The sequence below is a fragment of the Siphateles boraxobius genome, unplaced genomic scaffold (genome assembly GCF_051911475.1).
Source record: "Siphateles boraxobius isolate OS27281-9 unplaced genomic scaffold, OSU_SipBor_1 9, whole genome shotgun sequence".
NCBI classification, from domain to species: domain Eukaryota; kingdom Metazoa; phylum Chordata; class Actinopteri; order Cypriniformes; family Leuciscidae; genus Siphateles; species Siphateles boraxobius.
In genome coordinates this window covers 27309646-27332012 of record NW_027509219.1, presented here as the reverse complement: position 1 = coordinate 27332012, position 22367 = coordinate 27309646, and the positions used below count along the sequence as shown (strand labels likewise).

Genomic DNA, 22367 nt, shown 5'->3' with positions numbered 1-22367 from the left:
TATCTTCAAGAAGATAAGAGAACTTTCAGTTCCCTTTACCTGCTTGTAAAGTACAGCAGCGTTCGTTCGCACAGGACCACAAAAGCCATCATACATCTATGGAACATGCTTGAAATCAATGTACTAGATCCGTGTGAGACTCACAGTCCAAAACAAACATGGCCCCTCCCTGGGATACTGGTGCGGGAGTGGAGATCACATGACACATGATGCCAAGCTAACTCCTCTCTCTAGCCAATGAGGTTTCACTAGGAGAGGTAATGTTGATTACAAAACACTGCACTTGTCCGTTATTTGGCAATGAGGACATGCTAAAACTGACCTAAAGACCACAGAAACAGCCTGAGTACAACGTGAAATAAAAAGTATGAATTAAATGTTATAAATTTATAATAAAGTAATCCAAATCGAATCCAAAAAACATTAAAGAAATGCACTTTAACTGGTGTATCTTGGATTGAATGTGCTTTGACCAAATGCGTGAGTGCTAACTTATGTCAACATCATCTGTTTTGCACAATGTAATTCAGTTTGTAGATACTCTCCTCCTTATCTCTAGCCTATATACTGAGAAAAAACATGGAGTGTGTCTCTGGAGAGCAATGGTGGACTTCAGAATGAGGGCATCTTATGCAATGTGCCCTTATAATGACACCCCAGCAGTATGCAAGAAAGAGAGAGACCTAAGCACTCAAACGAAATGTCTCATCATTTACGTCCATTTAAACTTAATAAACTTGAAAGGTATTTCTTCAGCACTAGCAGCTGTTGTCAAACTGCGAGATGCCACCACCAGACTTGCTACTGAGCTATAGTGAAACAAAGAGTTACAGAAAGATTTTTTTTTATTGTGGCCGACACAAATAAGCAAATCGTTTTTTTTTCATGTCATGGTCAATAAAAAATAAATGGCTGAAATTAAAATTATAATATAAATACTAGCATTCAAAAGTTTGAGGTTGGTAAGACGCCTCTTATGCTCACCAAGACTACATTTATTTATTACAGTAAAAACACTAATATTGTAAAATATTATTACAATTTCAAATAATTGATTTCTATTTGAATATATTTTAAAATGTAATTTATTCCAGTGATGGCAAAGCTGAATTTTCAGCATCACTACTCCAGTCTTCAGTGTCACATGATCCTTCAGAAATCATTCTAATATGCTGATTTGCTGCTCAAGAAACATTTATTATTAACATTGTTAAAAACAGTTGTCCAGCTTAATATTTTTTTCGTGGAAACTATGATATATTTATTTTCAGGATGAATAGAAAGTTCAAAAGAACAGCATTTATTTGAAACATAAATCTTTTGTAACAATGTAAAAGACTTTACTGTCACTTTAATGCACCTTTGATGAAAAATCGTTAAAAAAACACTTACTGACCTGAGTAACCTTAAACTCTTAAATGGTAGTGTGCTATTTAAAAAAAATAAAATCATCAAACTAAAGTTTAAAATCAATGCTACAAGTGAATTTAGCCATTATAAGATTATATAAAAAATTGACACTCATTTTAAAGATTTTATTTTAACATGATTATTAAACTATTAGTATTTTAAAGGTCAACAAGTGAGCATAAAATTATGGGAAAGGTCATCTAAATGTAAAAATAGAGAAAATATAATTTGATGTCTAATATTAGCCGATACATTTCCAAAACTGACATCAATAAGTTAAAAAATAGAAAATAACAGATATGGTACCGATTTATTGTGTCTCCAGAAAATATAGTGTGCTGCTGCTGCCTTATATCTATAGTATGAAAAGGTGTCGGTCAAGATCTCCAAAATGCTGCCAATGGATCAGAGCTCATGTGTGCGTGCACGTTCCTGCAGTCCATCCTAAACTCACTGCAGCTTCCATGTGACTCCCTGCATCATTCCCCTGCCAGCTCTGTCCTGCGGAAACACGGGAGTCTGACGACAGAGAGAAAAACACACACCAGTAGCTCATTCTTCCTCCATTCAACTGCTCCACATCTATTCTCCATCTCTGTTATTTCTTTCCCCTCAGGAGCATGAATGCAAATGTTGATCCACTGCCAACAGGAGCTCAGTGTCTGAAGATGGGAGCTTTTAAATGCTGTCTGTTTTTTTACCCTCTCCAGTCAAGAGTCTGAGAGGAAGACAGGTAGAGGCTTTTAGCTCAAAGGAAATAATGGGGCTTTCAGGCAGGGCTGATACTGGGCCACAGAAGAGTATGATGAATTATGGATGTTCCTCTAAATAGCACGTACAGTTCCTCTGCGGCCTGCATTGTGTGAACCTCTCCATACCCATCCTGACCGTTCAACCTAACCGCTAATTCTCAAATGTATCTTGCTGAATGGGGAGGTATGAAAGTTCAAGCTTACATTGCTTTTATCATCCTGAGAGTGCATTTCTAGAGTTTTTACACTGTATTATTTAACAGCATGCTATTTGGTTTAAGCCCAGTTGGCAGATTGATATAATCCAGATGATATTTCATGTCAAAACAAGAAAACCACAGCACAGTTTGGCTTAGGTTTAATCTGAACACATCTCACTTTACAAATCATCCCCTCTGCGCTGACCCCAAACAGCAAAATCACAACAATAATGTTAATAATGTTTTTGTGTCACAAAGTCAAACTTATGCTGGTCAACCAGCACAACCATCTAGATAGAAAAAGCTCTGCACTGACTGACGGTGAACAACGGCAACAGACACGTTCGTCGGGTTTTGTAAGATCAGTGCGTTACCCTTGTTGGCATCTGTTGGCATTGGTTTGTGCTTGTTTTCGCAGATTGAACATGTTGAATTGGCGTTTGTTGGGTCTTGGAATGTCTGAGAAGTGACGTACTGTGATCTGATGACTGTCGGTACATTGAAATAGGCCGTAAAACAACACAATGTCATGGGAAGTGTTAACCTCAAATCAATAATTCACATTAATAGACCATTGTGCAACAAACTGGTAAGCACAGCCATCTGCAAAAGGCTGTAAAGACAACACCAAAGGGAATAGCAGAAGATCATGCAAACCACACAAACTCAAATCCAGCATCTAGGCTTTTCTCAGAAGAAATCATTGTAGCAAACTGGTACCTTGAAAAGAAAAGACAATTTTATTTACCAGCAGAACTGCCTACCCTGACTCTCAGAGATTGTGAAGTCAATAAGAATTGAGTGGAATTGTGGAATTAATGTGTCATTGCTGAATAAAAGTATTAATTTATTTTAAAATAAATGCTAATGAAAGTCAGGTCTTTGCGATGTAAGAAAGAACATCTATCATTGAGGCCACTTTAAAGTAATGAAAAAAACATTTCTATGAAAAACAAACATTTAATCAGCCTATATTTTACTGTTCTATTCGTATAATGTTTTGTTGAGTATTTACGTTTAATACAATAAATGAAAGGGAAATTAACAGAAGATTCCTTCTAGTAACTGGATATACGTTTCATTTATTGATTTATTTATCATTCTGCGCGCATGCCATCTGAGACTAGTAGGAATAATATTAATAACAACAATATTCAAATCTTCATTTGCTCATGTCCACAACAAAATATACAACTTAACTCAAGAATATACCATTCTGAACTCAACATGGCACTCTAACCATAAAGACAATGCCATAAATAACTAAGACAAGCAACCTGTGCTGCAATTCTGGTCCACTGAGATCAGGAGGCACAAAACGATTTCCGCTGTAGGGTAAATGACTCCTGCTGAAATAGAAATAGGAAAACTGAAAGGATGAGTCCCTGAGGATCTAGAGAGGTGGATGGTATAAGGAGATTGTTGAAACCGAAGCCTGAGCTACACACTGACAGAAATACACTATGTAAAGGCACAACAGAAAATCAGAAATGGCCGTTCGAATTATGTTATGCCACAATTTAAAAAAATAAAAGGTTTGGATTGGCATATCATAGCAAAACTGACATAATACTCCAGAGGTCGGCAATGAATTTTACAGGTCAAAGTGAAAATGAATCAAGAGAAAAAGAATACCTTGATTCCAATATGTTCGAGAAAACAACAAGACTGATCGTGGGGTGGAATGAGCCCAAAATGAATCACTAATGAATAGGAATTATAATCTAAAAATACTATATGGTCCCGCCAGGTACGCATTTTCAAAACCTGTAACTTTTGAGAGCGAATAACACACTCAAAGTAAATACTACCAGCCAACTCCATTTGTAAATAAAACAAGCATGCTCGAGACTAAACAATGCAAACTGCAATAATAAACGGTCACTCCGGAAGATGCAATCAGACCAGTCCCAGCTGAGCGTGACCTTACCCTTCTTACTGTAAAGCCACAGCATACAGTGTCGGAACATAGCAGTGGGTGAGGGCATGGGGAGAGTGAACGCACCCCCGGCAGGGCGGAAGAGAAGGGGGGTGGAGGAGGATAGATGAGCCAGTGAGAGAAGGTGGAGGCTAGAGGCTAAAAACCTGGAGCTCAGCAGCCAGCAGCCTTGCGTAACTCTGCGGTGAGACTGTCTGTTCTACTCCGTTTCTCCAAGATTTCTTCCAGCTCCATGGAAATTCCAAGCAGAAAATCAATGTGGATCCTCAAAAAAATCCGAGAGCCTCTGAACTCAATTCTTTAAGCTATGAAATCTGCAGATCGTTCCGGTCAGTGGTCGCAAGAGATAAGTCGGACAAATAAACCAGGCCTAATGTATGTGAATTGAGCGCGCGCGACTGATGCGAGTTAAGTGTGGGTCGTGTTTGCATTAGAAAGCTGGTTACTGATGTCATAATCCTCTTTAAAATCAAAATGAAAAAGAGCATGTGGGGGAGAATGAGTAAGCAAGAGCAAAAATAAACAGAGTGGAAAGAGGAGAGGAGGGACAAGGAGCATGGAGAGAGAGGCTGAGAGAGAAAGAGAGAGCAAGACAGAGAGAGAGAGAGAGAGAGAGAGAGAGAGAGAGAGACGGAGAGAGAGAGAGAGAGACAGGCAGACAGACAGACCTGGCACACGTGATGGCCGCACTATAAACATTGGTTAAAAGCATCACGGCAAGAGGTGCCAAAGAACAGAAGATGAGAGAGGAGATGGACGAGACAAAGCCCCAGAAGAACAAGAGAATGGAGACCTCACCCTGAAAATGGAAAGTCTTCTGGTCCACGGTAATGGTGAAAGTGCTGTCGTCCTCGTCATCGATTCCTATCACAGCTCCCTGCAAAAAAGAAACGCAGCGAAAGCCATTGAGACTGAGGGACACGTCATTCCCTGCTCTCTCTCTCTACGTTCCTCTGCCTCACTCTCTTACCCACATGAGAAGAGAGAGAGAAGAAAAGGGGTGGGAAAGAATGGGTGGAGTAAGGGAGATAAAAAGAAAGGAAAGGGAGAGAAAAAAGAAAAGAGAGAAAGAGGAGGGAGATGTAAATTGAGAAAGGAGGACAGAGAGAGAGAGAGAGAGGGAGAGAGAGAAACTGCAGCACATTCTGTATTACAGGACCACAGGAAAAACATGCAACTATTAACTCTTTCATCCCTGATGAACTACCACAACAAATATATAATAACTTAAAACATTAAAGAGAGTGGCCTGAAAACATGCCAGGGGTTTATTAAAGAAAACGCACATTTTACCTTTAAATACAGATGTACCAAGCAGTGGTTTTACTGGTAACCGAGAGGAAGAGAGCAATAACTGCTCACAGCAGATCAGACCACAGGCCTTGAGAAAAATAAGCCAACGCCCAAAGCATTTTTAATGTCTGGCTTAAATTTAAGTTGACTCGCTCTGAGACAAGAATCAATATCTTATTTACGACACTAATTAAAGCTGTGCAATACATTGACATTACAGGAGATACACAAAACCCTTTAACTAAGACTTGTCAGAAATTTCAGCCATCTAAAATGAAGCATTACTATTGGCATTACAGGGATTAGGAACATAAAACGTGTGATAATGTATTTTACTGTCTCTAGTCTGTATTTAAACAGTAGACTACGACTAGAATACTTAAAATACTTACCATATAGCATTAAGTTTAACACATTAATTCTATTCTGTATATTATAACAATTATCCTCTGCATTAAATCTACATAGGCTATTTCATGACTGTCCTCTGCATATTAAACTGAAGAGTGTGCCATCTGCTGGTGAAGAGTTTTCACAGCATTGTGTTTAATAGGTGAGGCATTTCACTCACCTCATGAACAAGACGCATATAAACCTGTTTTGTGTGAGGTTCTAATAATTCCAGTCAAAACAAATCTTAATGCTAAACTATACAAAGACCTTATGCAACATTTTTTGGGAAGGGCCCTTTATTGTTCTAATATCACAATGCTCCTGTATACTAAGCAAGGACTACATAGAAATGTTTTACTTAATCCGATGTTGAAGTACTGGACAGTTCTACACAAAACCCAGACCTGAACCCCTATTATTAGACACCGTAGGGACTCACTAATAGATGCATTCTACCTCTATTAAAAATACAATGCATTAGCCATAAAATCATGTCACATACTTATTAGAAATTCTTCATCCATGCTATAATATCCTGATGGCAGATTCTCAAGGGCAGCCAGGGTGAAATTAATAGTATAACCAAACAAGAATAATAGTCAGAATGAGGACAAGCACAGACATGAGTTAATCACTGAAATGATGGACAGGAAAAAAGGAGTGAGGCCAGATTTAACCTAGTCCTGCTTTAAAAATAAAGAATAAAGGAAGCTTCTTACCCGAAGTCGCACACAGCCTCTTCTAGAACCACGCATCATCTTGTCCTTGGACTGAAGGAGGGGACAGAGTGATAAAAAGAGCGGTTTGATTAATGACCAACACAGTGCTGAAATACTTACAAGTCTCATTTTGATGAAGAAGATTTCAAAGGTTTATGATATGTTGGGTCAATGACCATACATGTAAAAATAACCAACCTGGATTGTATAATACACAGTAGAAAAATGGCAGAACGTTTAACGTTTTAATATGACATCCTTTATATTATTTGATAATACTTCTTAAATTATTGATATAATTATATGGTAGTACACTGAAACTTAGACTTAATGGGGTACTAAAATAAACTATTTACACACATACAATAAATATAATTGTGTGTGTATATATATATATATATATATATATATATATATATATATACATACATATGTGTGTGTGTGTGAGTGTGTGTGTATTAAGGTTAAGGTATATATAATATGAAGGTATCACTTTCAGCTTTAGAACTGACAGTTTGACAGTTGACAACCAGTTCGAGTTGTTGTGTCTTGATTAACGTTATATGCAGTATTAGCGTCAGAGTTAACCAGGAAGATAGTAGAGATGATTTTAACCCATTTAGCATTTATTGACAGTGCTATTAACCAATCAATGGTTAAAAAATTCTAAAATTATATGCCTTACATATGTAGACATTAACCAAGCTGAGAGCTCTTGCTGTGGATGATTTACTGACAGCAACAGCAGCTCTTAGCCTAGCTATTTATCTTGTGTTTGAACATTCTAGATGTTTTCGGATGCTAGACATGCTAGACATGAAAGCTAGACATATGCGTTAACACATTTAATACCCTGTAGCTAATGCATTCACAACAGAGGTCACATGTGGACGCCTCAACCCTTCAAAATTTCAAAACCCTTCAAAAACTACTGTAAGCATTTTTTCCAAGGGAGGTGTCCTTCCTGTTGGCAACACATCGAGTCTAACTGCTCATTGGCTAATGGCTTCCCCAGCAAAGCCTGGATTGGCTGAAGTCGCAGTCACTAAAGCAAACCCCGCCCCAACCAGCTGAGATTCCCAACTCCTGACAGGCCTGCAAGTGCTCGTTTCCCTTCCTATTAAACGATAATAGAACGGGCCACTAAGTGATAAACCCTCTCTCATATCTCGCAGCCGTTCAAGAAAGACTTACAGTGTAATATGACAGCAACCCGGCGTTATAGTCCAGTACGAACCAGCGGTACTGCCACCCTTTCATGACGTTAGTCCATTTGCTCAGCGGCCCCTCCATGATGGACGCCATTTTTACACTTTGCCTGAGTGCTGGCGGGGAGGAGGTGTGCGTATGGAGGACAAAAACCGTGCGTATGACGTCACATGCTGAACTGTGGTTTACTTTAATAACTGTCATTACAAGGACGACTTCTGGAAGTAATGACTTGGATATTACATATGTGCAAGATAGAATGTTTTTATGTTGACTTTTGAACAAAGCGGCACAAAATTAATTTTAATAATATCATAACAGGTCAATTTTTAAAAGTCTTGTAAGTCTTCGTGGAAATGGAACAGTTATGAAAAGTAACAAAGATATGTATAGCCTATATTAAATGTAATAAACTGGAAGGTCTTGGAAATTTGTGACAATTACTGTCTAAAAATACTTTATTTTTCATGGTAGCTAGGTTAAAGGTGTATAGGCTTGTTAATTTGTTTTTACAAAATAGACAAATTTTACATGCTTCCTTCTTTAAAGAATAAGCCTATTTGGAATATATATATATATATATATATATATATATATATATATATATATATATATATATATATATATATATATATATAGTATATATATATATATAGTTAACTAGAATAACCCTGTTTCGTACAAAATATTTTTTCCACAGTGCATTACCTGATTGTTACTGTATGCTTATGATGAAAACCATAGAGACTAAAAAAAGCCAACAACGTTTGTGCTGGTATATACTGCGCTCTAGTGGCCATTATTTCATTATGTAATCATCACAAAACGTTCCTTTATGCTTGTTTCCGTCCATACTTATTTTCTTGTTACACTATAAGGGAGTTAATTTGTTTTAGACCTCTACCCCTCGTCTCACCATGCACTGTTGTGTGTCGAGGTAAGATCGTCTGCTAAATGTTAAGGTTAAACTAATTTGCCTCCGCAGTTTTAGAAAGTTTTGCTTTTACAATCCCAGTGAGCTCATAGCGACCTTTGACACAGTTATAAAGCAAGAATAATACAGCAGCAGACAGTGTAAGAAGAATCGTTTTTAACAGAAAATCAATGCAAAGTGAAAGGTATTGCTTTGTTGCTTTGAATATTTCCTTCAAATTATTTATGATATTGTTATAGTACTATAGTACGATTATAGTACTGTATTTATAATGTATTACACGTTTAAACTTGCAGGGCTTAAGTATTTCGTCTCCAATATTGCAGCTCAACATTGACACATGCAAATTCATATTTCTTGCACGTTAGCATGTTTATGTACAAAACTTCAAAACACTTTAATTTCTGTAATAACAAATACCAACTTTATTGCATTAATGATACAATGAGTCATAAATAAGCATAGGTGTCTTCTTTACCTCACACGCCCAATGTATAATTTAAGAGTTACAAATAACATGCATGTCTCTTATTCCACCAGGTCTTTCCATATAAAAGGGAATAAATTCATACAACTCACAAGAGCATCATTCTCTCAAAATCCACAGTCATGTGATACATCATTAAAGCTTCCCAGCTGCACTGTATACCACTGCACACATTCACCTGTTTCAGGAAGTCTGTGGCAACCCTTGACACACAGGACACATCAGCCAGCAGCATCACATCACTGTATGAGCTCCACTGTGCGCAGGAGACGCCTGCCAAGTGCCTTTCCAGTTATAGATGGAACATTTCAGCCAGCTCTCAGACATGTATTTGAAGCGAATCTCAGGAACAGCTTCATCTGTCAGCAAAAGTAAATCTGATTCACGGTCATTGAAGATTTTTACCCTTACATTACAGTTATTTCCCTTATCATAAAATTGATCACAAGTGATATTCACCCCATGTAATGTTGTCTTGTTTCATCAGATACCTTGAACACAAGGAAAAAGTAATGAAGGGTGGTGGTGAAAACGCCATAGAACGGCATACGCAGAGGAACCGGAAGGTCCTGGTACGAGACAGACTCCGCATGCTGCTAGATGATGAAGATTATTTAGAACTTTCTCCTTTCGCTGGACTTGGTCTGCCCTATGGAGACATTCCAGCAGCAGGCTGTCTCACAGGTACAGGGATACAAAATATAGAGAAAAGCGTTATGGTTTATAAAGTAAATAAGTAATGAATTTTACTAGGCTTTTAAAAAGAAAAAAGGAATCCTTAAAATAATTTCAGTCATGCTTCTTTAATTTTTTTATTTAAATGAAGGTTGCATGACTAAAACATTGCTATCAAAATAAATAAATATTGTTAATAATCATTAAATAATAAATGAAATCGGTTTCTCTTTATTTAAAGGTGTCATTGTTACAGTGTAATTATATATTTAAGTAGTAATATAGTAATATTAAGCAACTACATGTACTTACTATAGGGTAGGATTTGGTTTAGGGTTAGTTGCATCTAATTATGCATAATTTACTGTTATTACTATGGTTACATGTAACATATGTAACAAGGACACTGTAAAATAAAGTGTTACCATAAAATCAGATAAAAATGGCCTTTTTCTCTCTCTTTTTCAAATTCACCATTCAAACACAGAGGGTTGTTTGCTTACTGTTCTGTATATTTGTTCGACATAATATTATAGGATTTATTAGACATTAATTCATATTAAATGATTTGTGCATAAGCATTCCTCTCAAACGGCTTCCTTAGTGACAGTGTTATTTTTTTTCACAGGAATTGGTCAAATTAATGGACTTTGGTGCATGTTCAGCGCTAATGACGCCACTGTGAAAGGAGGTACAGCGTATCCCATCACAGTTAAAAAGCAGCTCAGGGCGCAAGTCATAGCTATGCAGAATCGTTTGCCTTTCGTTTACTTGGTGGACAGTGGTGGCGCATTTCTGCCTCTTCAGGTAATTTACATTTATTGCCATGAAGATCTCTGAAATCACTTATGGTACATTAATGGTTGTGCAATTGCTCTTTCAATAGTCAGAGATCTTTCCTGATAAAAACCATGGAGGACGAACCTTTTACAATGAAGCAGTTATGTCAGCAATGAAGATTCCTCAGGTATTAAAATAGTCATTAACATATTTTAGAATATACAGTATTAATGCATAATTATGTGTAAAGGTCCTTGCACACTCAGTCCGAAATTCACATCCAAAATTTTCGCACGTTGAAAAATAAATACGACCTCAAGTTAAATGCTGAATATTTGATCTGATGCAATATGATGTATTGACCTCTAGGTGTCAGTAGTGTGTGGGTCATGCACTGCTGGTGGTGCCTATGTCCCCACTATGTCTGAGGAGGCGGTGATTGTCCACAGGATAGGAACAATATTTTTAGGGGGTCCACCCTTGGTGAAGGCTGCAACTGGGGAGGAGGTTTCTCCAGAGGACCTGGGAGGAGCCAGGCTACACTCAGAGTATGCTGTTTCCATTGCGTGATTGCATTCTCTCACATGATGATCTCTAGAGCAGTGATTCTCAATCCTTGTATTTCCACAACCATTATTGTTGCTGTATTACCACGATTATTGATTGATGAGTATTGAGGAATATGTGGTGCTTTACAGACAGACCAATACCAGCCAGCTTTGCCTCACTGATTGTCAGATTGTTAAAGCAGAATGGAGTATTCAAACATATGTAAAACATTTGCATACCAATAATATAATATAATATAATATTCAAAAAATGAAATATAAAAGTAATTGCATCTCTCTAATAATAAGATAGAGAATATAAACATATAGAGTATTCAAACATATATAAAGCAATTGCTTACCTCCAATAATATAATACAATATAATAATTGAACATAAAACTAATATTGTAAATGCATATTGACAATATTATAAATGCATCCTGCATATATATGCTCAGCTGACAATAATATAATATTATATAATAAAAAGAAATGATGAGCTAAAAAGAGAAAAGAAAAGAGCTGATAATATTATATAATATTATAATGTTCATAATATTAATACAATGAAATACAAATTGATTGCATAATTTAATAATTCAATTTATATAATTTTATTAATATAATTAATAAATATATTTTTCTCTAATAATGAAAAAATTATAAATAAAATATAACAATTGAAGATAAAACTAATATTTTAAATGCATATTAACAATATTATAAATCCATCCTGTATATATATGTTCAGATGATAATATAATATAATAAAGTAATTGCATTCCTCTAATAATAAGACATTTATAAATAAGATATCAAAATAATATAATAATTAAGCATAATACTAGTATTGTAAATGCGTATTAACAAAATTATAAATTATATTGCATCTATTTTTATTGTAAATTTCTTTTCTCCTTGCTATATCGCCAGAGTGAGTGGCTGTGTGGACCATTTTGCCACAGCAGAGAATGAGGCATATGAGTGTACCAGAAACATCATCTCCACCCTTAACTATGAGCTCCCAGAGGAAGACGACACTCAGGTTGAGGAGCCCCTGTACAGCACAGACGATCTCATGGGCCTTGCACCTCGTTGCTACAATCACAGCATGGATGTCAGACTGGTAATGATTTTTTAGACTTACATGGTTCACATGGTTTGTGGGTGTTCATTTACTCATTTCTTTCTTTCAACTCTGTTTAGATTGTGAGTCGCCTGTCAGATGGTAGTCGGTTTCAGGAGTTCAAGGCCCGTTACGGTACCACCCTCCTCACTGGGTTTGCCAGAATTGAAGGGTAATGGTAGCTGGATTTTTTTTATGAGATATTTTAAATATTGAGTAAGTGGCATGTTAAATGTCTTTCTACAAACTAAAAAAAGTCACCACAATTATATCCCAGTATTAAAACACAACATTAAGTGCATAACTTCTTTCTAGGTGACCAAAACCAATCAGAGGACACTGCTTAGACAGTATCATGGTAGAAAAGTAAAAGTAAAGATAAAACAATTAACCCTGTTAACTTGAAATTTAGATCTTATGCTTCTGCAAGTCTGACCAATCAGATCTGAGCAGGATTTGGATTAAGAAAAGGAATCTTTTTCTACTGAGGTTTCAGATCATGGGGAGCCAATCTCCTTGATCACCTTTTATTCGATCAAACAGAGAGCGTCTCTGAGAGCTGCTTTGTTGCCATGGCAATGTGAAACTCATACCAAATGAATGTGAAACCAAAAGGATAAACATACGTCAGAGATGCTCAACGGTCACGTCATGTTTAACAATATTACTCTGTGTTTTTAATTTAACACTTTACAATAAGGTTTTATTAGGTAACTTCTTTAGTTAACATGAATTAAGAATGAACAATACTTTTACAGCATTTATTAATCTAAATACTAACTAATACATTATTAAAATCAAAAGTTGTATTTGTAACATTAGTTAACACAATGAACTACTGTTTTTTATTAACTAACATTAATAAAGATTAATACTGTAACAAATGTATTGTTATTGCTATTTCATGTTAGTTAATACATATTAACAAATTATACTTATTGTAAAGTGTTGCCATTTATACTTTCACCTTTACTTAATTAGCAGTGCTTGCCATAGCAATCATCACTGCATTAATTGCTCATACTTTATAGTTTATACCACATCTCTTGGTGTAAGAATTGTGTGGCCTGTTGAGGAAAGTTTTTTTTAAGCCATCAGACATAAGATTGTAACCCAGTGGACAATAAAACAAGTGAATAAATCTGAGAAATTTACATTAAATGACCATATCATACCATATCTTGGGGCCAGAATTGGGGTCAGTTTTGCATTGGCAGACTTCAGCATTAAATCTAATTATAGTAAAGAAAGAAACTAGATTTTTACATTTTCTCAAAATGTAACTGGTTTTATTCTTTCCCTCAAACTTGCAGATTTCAGATTGGAATTGTGGCAAATAACGGAGAGCTGACGTATGAAGCTTCCCTGAAAGGCAGTCACTTTGTTCAGCTGTGTGACCAGAGGGACATTCCTCTCATCTTCCTGCAGAACACGGCACCAGAACCTGCACACACACACTCACAATCCAAGGTGCATCAGAAGACATTTATATGCAGACTTTCCATTAGATTCTTTAAAATAGATGTCATTTAAAAGTGTCCCTATTATCCTTTTCCAGATATTACCTTTGTTGTAGTGTGTTTGTGATTGTAAAATGTCTGCAAAGTTTCTAAGATCAAAGTGCGTGATGAATGGAGTTATTGTCTCCTTTAAAAAAAAAAGGAATGATTCTGAATTACCTGAAACGAGTCATCAGTAATCCCAGTCTTATTTCCTGCACAAACTTACGTAAATTTGTAACAAATTTAAATAATTCGAGTTTACGGTCTTCATATGGTCTGCCTGTGCACAACGTCTACTTTTTCCCACCCTCAAACACTGTAGTTGTAGGTGAGGCCTGGAAGAGTTTGGTTTGTGTTGTCAACATGTCGAAAAGATATGTTTAATGCACAAATCCACTTGCATGCACTTCCAAAGGATGAGGACTCGGCCTCAAACTGATACGGTATTGGATGGAAGCCATCTTTACTGTTTGTATCACAAGTGCTGAGGAAGCGTCCAGACCTGAAATTCAGATATGGTAATTGGTGTTTTGTTTCGGACACGTACTGCAAGTCGTAGACCAATTACAACAGACTGAGCCATCTGACCAATCAGAGCAGAGAAGTCTCTTGGAAAAAGGGTTTAGAGAGACCGGATCCATGATCGAAGCATTTCAGACACTGTGAGAAATGAATTTTTTTTATCTTGGATGCATGTAAACCTATTCTAGGAGACTTCCAAAACAACATCAGATACCTTTAAAATAGCAAAATAAGGGCACTTTAAAACATGCATATGATATACAGAAAGTATATCAGTAGTTTCCACTTTGGCACAGAGATCTTTTTTAAATGGAATGATATCTGGCCCTGCTCGCATGCCCTCTTGTTTTACTTTGTTACTTGCTCTCTTTTCTCCCTCCCTCACTTTATTCCTCTAAACCTCTCTTTCTGTTTCCCATCTCTCTTAGGCAGAGCCCAACACTAACAGACTGAAGGCTCAGGGTTCCATGATGTCTGCTGTGGCTTGTGCTTCTGTTCCCAAAATTACTGTGGTTATTGGAGGATGTCATGGAGGTGACAGCTATGCTATGGTCAGTCTGTAAACCCATCATTTTGATGTATATTAACACACTGAGTAGTTTAATACATTTTCTGAACACTTTTTTTTTTAGTGCGGAAGGGCTTTTGACCCTAACTTCCTTTTCCTGTGGCCCAACGCAAGAGTGTCGATTTTGGCCCCAGGCCACTCAGATGCATTTGCGCAGACTGAAGAGGAAATTACACAGATTAATGAGATGTAAGAGCCAGTGTAACAGGATGTCCATAATTGGCTCTTTTAAAGGTGTATGAAAAAAATAAAATAATTATTTATGTCTATGTAAAGGTTGGAGGAAGAGAGTTCAGCATTCTTTTCCACCAGCAGACTGTGGGATGATGGAGTTATTCTACCTCAAGACACCAGAAAGGTAAAAGAAAAGAGAAACCAAATTGATTTGTAATGCATTTTTCACTGTTACAAATAATAGACCAAAAAGCACAGATATAAATCCCGACTTCTCACTGGATGGCCTTAATGAATAACAGCTGTTGAGGTTTTCAGTGGAGTCACTGAAGTAAACCCGAGTGCTAACAGCATTGGATACCTTAAAGAGGCAAAACTAATGCTCTTAGTTAATACTTTTTGTAATAAACCAAAATATTTCTTTAAAAATAAATGCCACTTGTTTTGATATTCAGAAGTTGTGATAGTCTTTTCTTCAATTTTGTGAAGTATATCTGAGTCAAACGGCTTTGTGAACAAGAAATAAATGTAGGGCGGGACTTGATTTTGTTTATCGGGAATTGATTGGATGGTTGTGGTTTGCTATTGCTGTGATGTCATGTGAGTGGCAGGTAGTCCCGTCCTCTTGCAGTAAACAAGACGTCACTGCAAATGGGAGGGGGAAGTCATTTATAATAAATCCTGGAATATTTCATAAAACATACATTTTCTTCAAAATATGGATTGCACTCTTGAATTTGAAAATAAAAGCTTTATAAAATATATGCTTCTGTTTCCTTTTGTTAGGTTTTGAGCAAGTGTCTGAAAATCATTAAGCAACAAGAGTATCAATTGTCCAGAGAGAAGATGAGGACTCCTTTTCTCCGAATGTAACACTACCAGAAACCTCAGTGGAATTTATAAACTTGTATAAGGTCTTTTATTAAAGTTATAAACTCACACATATCTTTATTTTAATGACAATTTGCCTGTTATCAGCAGCAGTGCCTTACTGTTGTTATTTTCTGGCTTATGTAAAATAAACAATTGTACAAATGGAATTATACTTGTGAAAAAATAAATGAAGTAGAAAGTATATTTTTGAAACAAACAAACAAGTCTTACAAGTTGTTTCAAACAGTACACATTACCAAAAATATGTAGCATTATAAGCATATCAGGTCATATAACTGGCCCAATTAAAATAGCAACAATAATATGAAATTGATATTACATGTAAACCAAAAAATAGTCTGTTTACCAACATACAAAGTCCTGTTTATGATCCTCTAATGTTTGTACATGCCATGGAGAGTGACAGGAATGATGACATCAACCTCTGCACGTGCTATTTCTGTCAGGTCAGCGGCATTGAGTATGAGGAGGAACGCTGGCTTCTGGGAAACTCCTGGTTTTACTACAATACTCAGAAGAACACCTGAGAAAAGCAGAAGAAAAACGTGTTTATTTCAAGAGCATAAACAGATCTGAAATATATGATTGTTTAGTAACAGATTAGAAATACCGTCATCTTCTTCTTTAGCGTCAGGGCTTTGCACAAACAGTGCTTCGGATGGATAGGCATCTGGCTCCTGCCATATCCATGTTTCTTTGCTTTTCACATTCAACTTGCAAATCTAAAACCCCACAAAAATATAAATCACACATTGAGCAAACGTTGACGTGAAAATGTTTTTCTGTACCATGTCACACCCACCCGGTCTGGGATAAAGTGGTTTAGCCCGAGTCCATAAGCAAAGGTGTAATTTTTTCCACAGTATTTGCTGTAGTTGATCTGAGGAAACTCAAAAGCTGAAACACAAAAAGAACCCAGAGAGAAAAAAGCTTTGAATCTACTTTTTAAATTATGTATAATATTTAATTAATAATTACGCTTAAGTATTCCAAAATTTAAGGTAAAACTTTAGGGTCCATTCTCACTGTTAACCAGTTGCTTATTAACATGCATATAACTAGGGTATTGTCTGTTTATTAGTACTTATAAAGGACATATTAATACCTTATTCTGCTTGTCCTTATTCTACATCCCTTAATCCTACTCAATACCTAAACTTAACTACCTTACTAACTATTAATAAGCAGTAATTAGGAGTTTATTGAGGCAAAAGTCATAGTAAATAGTTAGTTAATAGTGAGAATTGGACAATAATCTAAAGTGTGACCAAATTTTAAGTATTGAATATCAATATAATAATCAAAATAATTATTGAATAAAAAAAACATAAATTTGTGTATCTAATGTTTCAAATTTAAATGGACACCAAAATTGACCATATTCATTAAAAATGCCAGTTAAGGGGTTACTTGAGTTGAATTATTTACCCTGACGCGGTCCAGAGAAAAGAACCTCAGGTTCGAGCCAAACGCTTCCATCACTGCTCATGACAGCAGTGGCTGTGGTGTATGGAAGAGAAACCAAATTCTTCCCCTGCTCTTCCTGCAAAAACAAAGGCATAAACTAATTAAAAGACTTAAAATAAAGGAATGCATTTTTGAATTGTAATGATGGAGACAAAAATATCAAGAAACAAACTGAAGTCAATCTAATTGCTCTTGAGGTGAAGTAGAATTATGATATCCAGGGTTATTATAGTTAACTAAAACCATACAAAATGTTGCTACTTGATAAGCTTATTTTATTTCAGCTAGTTGCAATAGAAACATTTCTCATTTTCATTCAGTTTAACTTGATGTACTAAACTAAATCTAAAATAAAAACTATATAGACATAAAAAAACTAATAAAAATGACAAAATTACTAAAACTTTACAATTGAAATGAAAAATTTAAACCGTTGTTACTTGAAATAAAATATATATTAAAAAAAAACGTTAACTTATTTTATTTCATCTACTTGCCAAGGAAACATTTCTCAATTTCATTTAGTTTAACTTTATGTATTAATATACTAAAATTAAAAGAAAATATATAAATAAAAATTAATTCAAACTATTAATAAAATTCTAATAGTATTTCAAAGACACTGAAATAACACTGGTATCTCTTACCCTGTGGATGTCCAATGGAAGCACGTATCTCCGCACCTCTGGCTGTGGAGCTCTCATGGCTGCTTTTTTGAGTTCCTCCCAATTTTGCCTCACGTTTGCCAAATATAGATAATTATACACAAAGTCATACCTGTCAATCAAAGAAAGGTAACCACAGATGATCACCACTGTAACACATTTCCTCTCCTCTGGCCATGTTTCCTACCATTATCAAATGCATGTGCAAAGAGTTTTTTTGTTTGTTTTGTTTTTTCATTTCTGTATATTGATTTTGTTATTTAGGCATTTTGAGGTGTTAGCTAAAGCTTCAATAATAAAACAAAACAAAACAAGTAATCGTACCCTTTCCAAGTGCACAGGTCAACAACAATAAAGCCTTGGTCCTCATAACAGTTAATGTGATGGAAAACATTAAAGGCAGATGTTCTGAATTTGTGGTTGATGTATTCTCCAGGATTCTTGGTTGCCAGATGAAACCACGTCTGGGAATGCAACCAAATAAATAGGATGAGGCAACATACAAAATACCTAGAGCATTTTCCCCCCTTTTCCAAATATATAATTAACCACGATTTGAAGATGATATAATGCAAGTAAGCTCAGACTTACACCCATTCTGTCATTTGACTCAAAGCAGTCCATGTAGTTTGTCCCTCTGATGCTCCAAGAAGTCAGAAATTTCAGCAGATTGATCTTCACCGGAGTCTCAACAAACACAAAGTGGTTCTCCGTCATGCCAAAGCTGTATAATATATATCATTATATTAGTTATTAATATAATTATTTAGAAAATATTATATTATATTACCAACCTATGGACGTAGGATGGTTTGAATCTCTCACTGCTTGGAAACTGAACCAAAACTTTTGACTTTTCAATTGGATCGGATTTATCTGATTAAACAAATAATAAAAAAGTCAAACACCTTCTCATGAAGCATTAATAAGACCCTTATATCACAACAAAGCATTATACCAACCTTCTTGTGGTGGAGGGATCTTGACAATGTTGTAGGCCAGCGACATGTTCTTCCCAAAGCAGTTTCCAATGTTATATACAGTTCCGTCTGGTTCAGTATGTGGATGTGCAGTCACACCGTTGACTGAGAGATAGTTGCAGAGGTCCACCTATGGGCAAGTAAAGATGGTAAAGTATTTATGCTTTTGCTAATGGGCTAAAAACTAGGCGACAGAACAAAAGCCGTTAACACTTTGTTTAGATGGCCCCTTTTAGACATTCTGTTGACTATAAGTAATGTTGCACCTCCATGTCAACTAACTCTCATTAGAGTATTAGTAGACTGTCTACTTAATATCAAGTAACATTTTATTGTCGTGGTCCTCCAGAGGACATTCTACCTACTATAAGTAACTTTGCAAGCATGTCAACTTATTCTCTAACCCTCCCCTAATAGTCTACTAAAACATTATCAATTCTCTAATCAGAGTTAGATCATCATTTTAAAGTGTAACCCAAAATCCTACCTTTTTTATCGTTTCGAGGGTATCAGGATCAACTTTGGTTATGTAGTTGGTTTCCGTGCAGGCATAGAAGTCCTCACCGATGGGGTAGATGTTGACAAGGCAGTTGTCTGTCACCTCAATGCCTTGAAAGTAGGTGAAAAACCTATACCAAAAGTGGATGCACAATTGAGAGTAATAGAGAATTGAGATTATTCTATTCCAAATTCAAATTGAACATAAAATACTTTCCAGACCTGGAAAATATGTTTTTGCATGGATCTGGATACGCAGCGGTGCCAAACTCTGTGATCACCACCCTTTTCTCCGTCATGGCTCTGACATAAGCATCAGTTCTGATAAACCTGAAGTTCAAGATGCCAGTTAATATGCGTTTTAAGTAAAATCTCAGTTCTTTATTCTATTGTAACCACTTTTCACAAAATAAATCAGTCCAGGCATTTAAACTCAGTTATTATATGATGGTCCACTTTACACATTCTACAAACTATAACTTGCAAACTACATGCCAACTAAATCTCTTTAATTTGCAACTACATGTCAACCAACTCTTCTTAAATTATTAGAAGACTGTAAGGTTAGGGTTAGTAGAATAAGTTGACATGTAGGCCTAGTTGCAAAGTTACTTATAGTAAGTAGAATGTCTGTTGGGGGACCAACAAAATGAAGTGTTATTAAGCAGACAATCAACTAATACTCAAATGACTGGTAGACAGTTGACATGTTGGAAAGATACTTATAGTTAGGATAATGTCTAAGTGCTACAAAGTGCTACCATTATTGCAAAACATTTAAGTAGTCAAACTCAATTTGGGATGCAGTTTATTTATATATTTGGGCACAATAAACAGAGGGTTTTACCTGCGGTGATAGGTTACATGTCCATCCTTCAGGTCAAACTTGTGTATGAGAGCCTGGCCATCAAAAAGGTGGTATAAAGGTTCATCTCCAATCTCAAAGAGCCCAGGGCCCATGCGGAGCAGACTGCCAGTAAGCCATCCAGGGATTTTGCCTGCAGAGAGCGATAGAAGGTTCACTTTAAAGTGATAGTTCACTCAAAAATGAATATTCTGTCATTAATTACTCACCCTCATGTCGTTCCAAACCTGTAAGACTTTCATTCATCTTCAGAACAGAAATGAAGATCTTTGTGATGAAATCTGAGAGCTTTCTCTCCCTCCATTGACAGCTATGCAACTACTTTTGAAAAGTTCATAAAGAGATCGTAAAACTAATCCATATGAATTGAGCGGTTTAGTACAAATTTTCTGAAGAGACTTGATCGCTTTATATGATGAACAGATTTATTTTAGGCTTTTATTCACATATAAACATTGATCATTGAGCACAAACAAAAACACAACTGAAACTGTTTGACACAAGAACAAACGGAAGCTCAAACGTACTGCGTAACACAACAATGAACCTCATTGGTTCTCGCACATCAAGAAACATGCTTGAGCTTCCATTTATCCCAACTGATGTGTGAGTTGATTAAAGTTTATGTGAATATAAAAGCCTAAATTCAATGATCATCATTTAAAGCGATCGAGTAACTTCAGAAAATTTGGACTAAACCACTCTATTCATATGGATTAGTTTTACGATTTCTTTATGAACTTTTGAAAAGTGGTAGCTGTGTAGCTGTCATACAATGGAGGGACTGAAAGTTCTCAGATTTCATCAAAAAGATCTTCATTTGTGTTAGGAAGATAAAAGAAAGTCTTATGGGTTTGGATCAACATGAGGGTGAGTAATTAATGACAGAACATTCATTTTTGAGTGACTATCCCTTTAACCAAGTAAATTCTTCACCCCAAAATGGCTATATAACAGCTCCCATACCAAAGGCTACCAGGCATTTAAATCAGCCACAGCTGAAACAGCATTTTCCCCTTCAATGACAGCATAAAGTAAATAAGAAGTAAAAAGTATCAAAACTTGAACATGCTTGATTAATAATATTATAAGCATACGAACCTGAGACATTAGCAGGAATGGGCTCAGCTAACTCTTCACATGACTCAAAGATTTTTTTATAGCCACTGGCTGGGTGTTCAAGACTGTGAATGAAAACAGATGTCCACATTTTTAGCATAATGAGCTAGAACGAGGTGACATCGAAAAGAAATCAAAACAACTAAACTTATACAAATATACTAACTTTTCTAAAGAATTCTTCTAAATGATATAAATTATTATACATAAAGCCACAAAGCTTAAAGGAAACAACTGAATAAGAAACATCCATTTTAAAAATATTTAAATACAACATTTTGCAAACATTTATAATGAATTAAGAATGTTTTCCTCTACCAAAAAACATTCGCGCAATCTGAGCAGTTTGACTGAGATGGAAAAGTTCCATTACTAACCGGCTGTCCATGTTGAACTGACTTTGAAGCGAGAGATGATGCCTGTGTGTGTGTAAACCAGAACTGTGCCGTTCCCATGAACAGCCAGAGTCTTAGAACTCCTCCTCCGAAGGCTCAAAAACAAAAATCCCTTTGTGTCCGTCCTGACCAAGAACATTTTCACTAATGTTTACCTTCCTGAAAGACACTATGGCTCAAATACCTCTGGTGAACTGGGTCAGTTTGCAGATATATTTCTTGTGAACATCTTTGAGGTTGTTGTTGTTTTA

General features: G+C 36.0%; 3 protein-coding genes across 7 annotated transcripts in view; 1 reads left to right on the top strand and 2 right to left on the bottom strand.

Annotated features, from left to right (window-relative positions):
• osbpl9 (oxysterol binding protein-like 9) overlaps window positions 1–8043 on the bottom strand; it is a 38115-nt gene extending 30072 nt beyond the window's left edge. Inside the window, exons 1-3 of one of the 4 annotated variants that reach the window (XM_077222880.1) lie at window positions 7901–8043; window positions 6707–6757; window positions 5100–5178 (exon numbers count right to left, since the gene is read on the bottom strand). In XM_077222880.1, the coding sequence (XP_077078995.1) occupies window positions 5100–5178; window positions 6707–6757; window positions 7901–8011 (241 nt within the window). In that variant the 5' untranslated portion in view covers window positions 8012–8043. Of the gene's footprint in view, window positions 1–39; window positions 155–5099; window positions 5179–6706; window positions 6758–7900 lie in introns of those variants that run through there. The other 3 variants (XM_077222882.1, XM_077222883.1, XM_077222885.1) reach the window with 3 other exon arrangements.
• Window positions 8044–8713: 670 nt separating this feature from the next.
• LOC143732139 (biotin-dependent 3-methylcrotonyl-coenzyme A carboxylase beta1 subunit) lies at window positions 8714–16327 on the top strand. Of its 2 annotated transcripts, none has more exons than XM_077222875.1 (13): window positions 8714–8852; window positions 9390–9707; window positions 9824–10020; window positions 10640–10818; window positions 10898–10978; window positions 11161–11339; window positions 12275–12467; window positions 12548–12639; window positions 13781–13937; window positions 14920–15042; window positions 15124–15248; window positions 15336–15417; window positions 16020–16327. In XM_077222875.1, the coding sequence occupies exons 1-13, from the start codon at window positions 8833–8835 to the stop codon at window positions 16104–16106; spliced, it is 1833 nt and encodes a 610-aa protein (XP_077078990.1). In that variant the 5' UTR covers window positions 8714–8832; the 3' UTR covers window positions 16107–16327. The 2 variants fall into 2 exon arrangements, with proteins under 2 accessions (XP_077078990.1, XP_077078991.1); XM_077222876.1 differs by lacking the exon at window positions 8714–8852 and adding an exon at window positions 8857–8877.
• Window positions 16130–22269, bottom strand: LOC143732140 (retinal Mueller cells isomerohydrolase). Its single transcript, XM_077222877.1, has 14 exons — window positions 22099–22269; window positions 21704–21786; window positions 20585–20735; window positions 19960–20067; window positions 19727–19868; window positions 19222–19369; window positions 19054–19135; window positions 18851–18983; window positions 18584–18723; window positions 18242–18371; window positions 17556–17670; window positions 16930–17024; window positions 16738–16849; window positions 16130–16650 (listed from the first exon to the last, which is right to left on the bottom strand). Exons 1-14 carry the CDS (start codon window positions 22107–22109, stop codon window positions 16502–16504), a joined length of 1599 nt encoding a protein of 532 aa, XP_077078992.1. The 5' UTR covers window positions 22110–22269; the 3' UTR covers window positions 16130–16501.
• Between the last annotated feature and the right edge of the window lie 98 nt (window positions 22270–22367).

Bases quoted from the DNA above. Each gene is read 5' to 3' on its own strand.
- LOC143732139 (XM_077222875.1), top strand. From the start codon at position 8,833: ATGCACTGTTGTGTGTCGAG. The intron at 8,853-9,389 runs GTAAGATCGTCT...TTATTCCACCAG, and splicing joins ATGCACTGTTGTGTGTCGAG to GTCTTTCCATATAAAAGGGA. The intron at 15,418-16,019 runs GTAAAAGAAAAG...TCCTTTTGTTAG, and splicing joins TACCTCAAGACACCAGAAAG to GTTTTGAGCAAGTGTCTGAA.
- LOC143732140 (XM_077222877.1), bottom strand. The intron at 19,370-19,726 runs GTAGGATTTTGG...ACTTGCCCATAG, and splicing joins CCCTCGAAACGATAAAAAAG to GTGGACCTCTGCAACTATCT. The intron at 17,671-18,241 runs GTAAGAGATACC...TTGTTTTTGCAG, and splicing joins TTCCATTGGACATCCACAGG to GAAGAGCAGGGGAAGAATTT.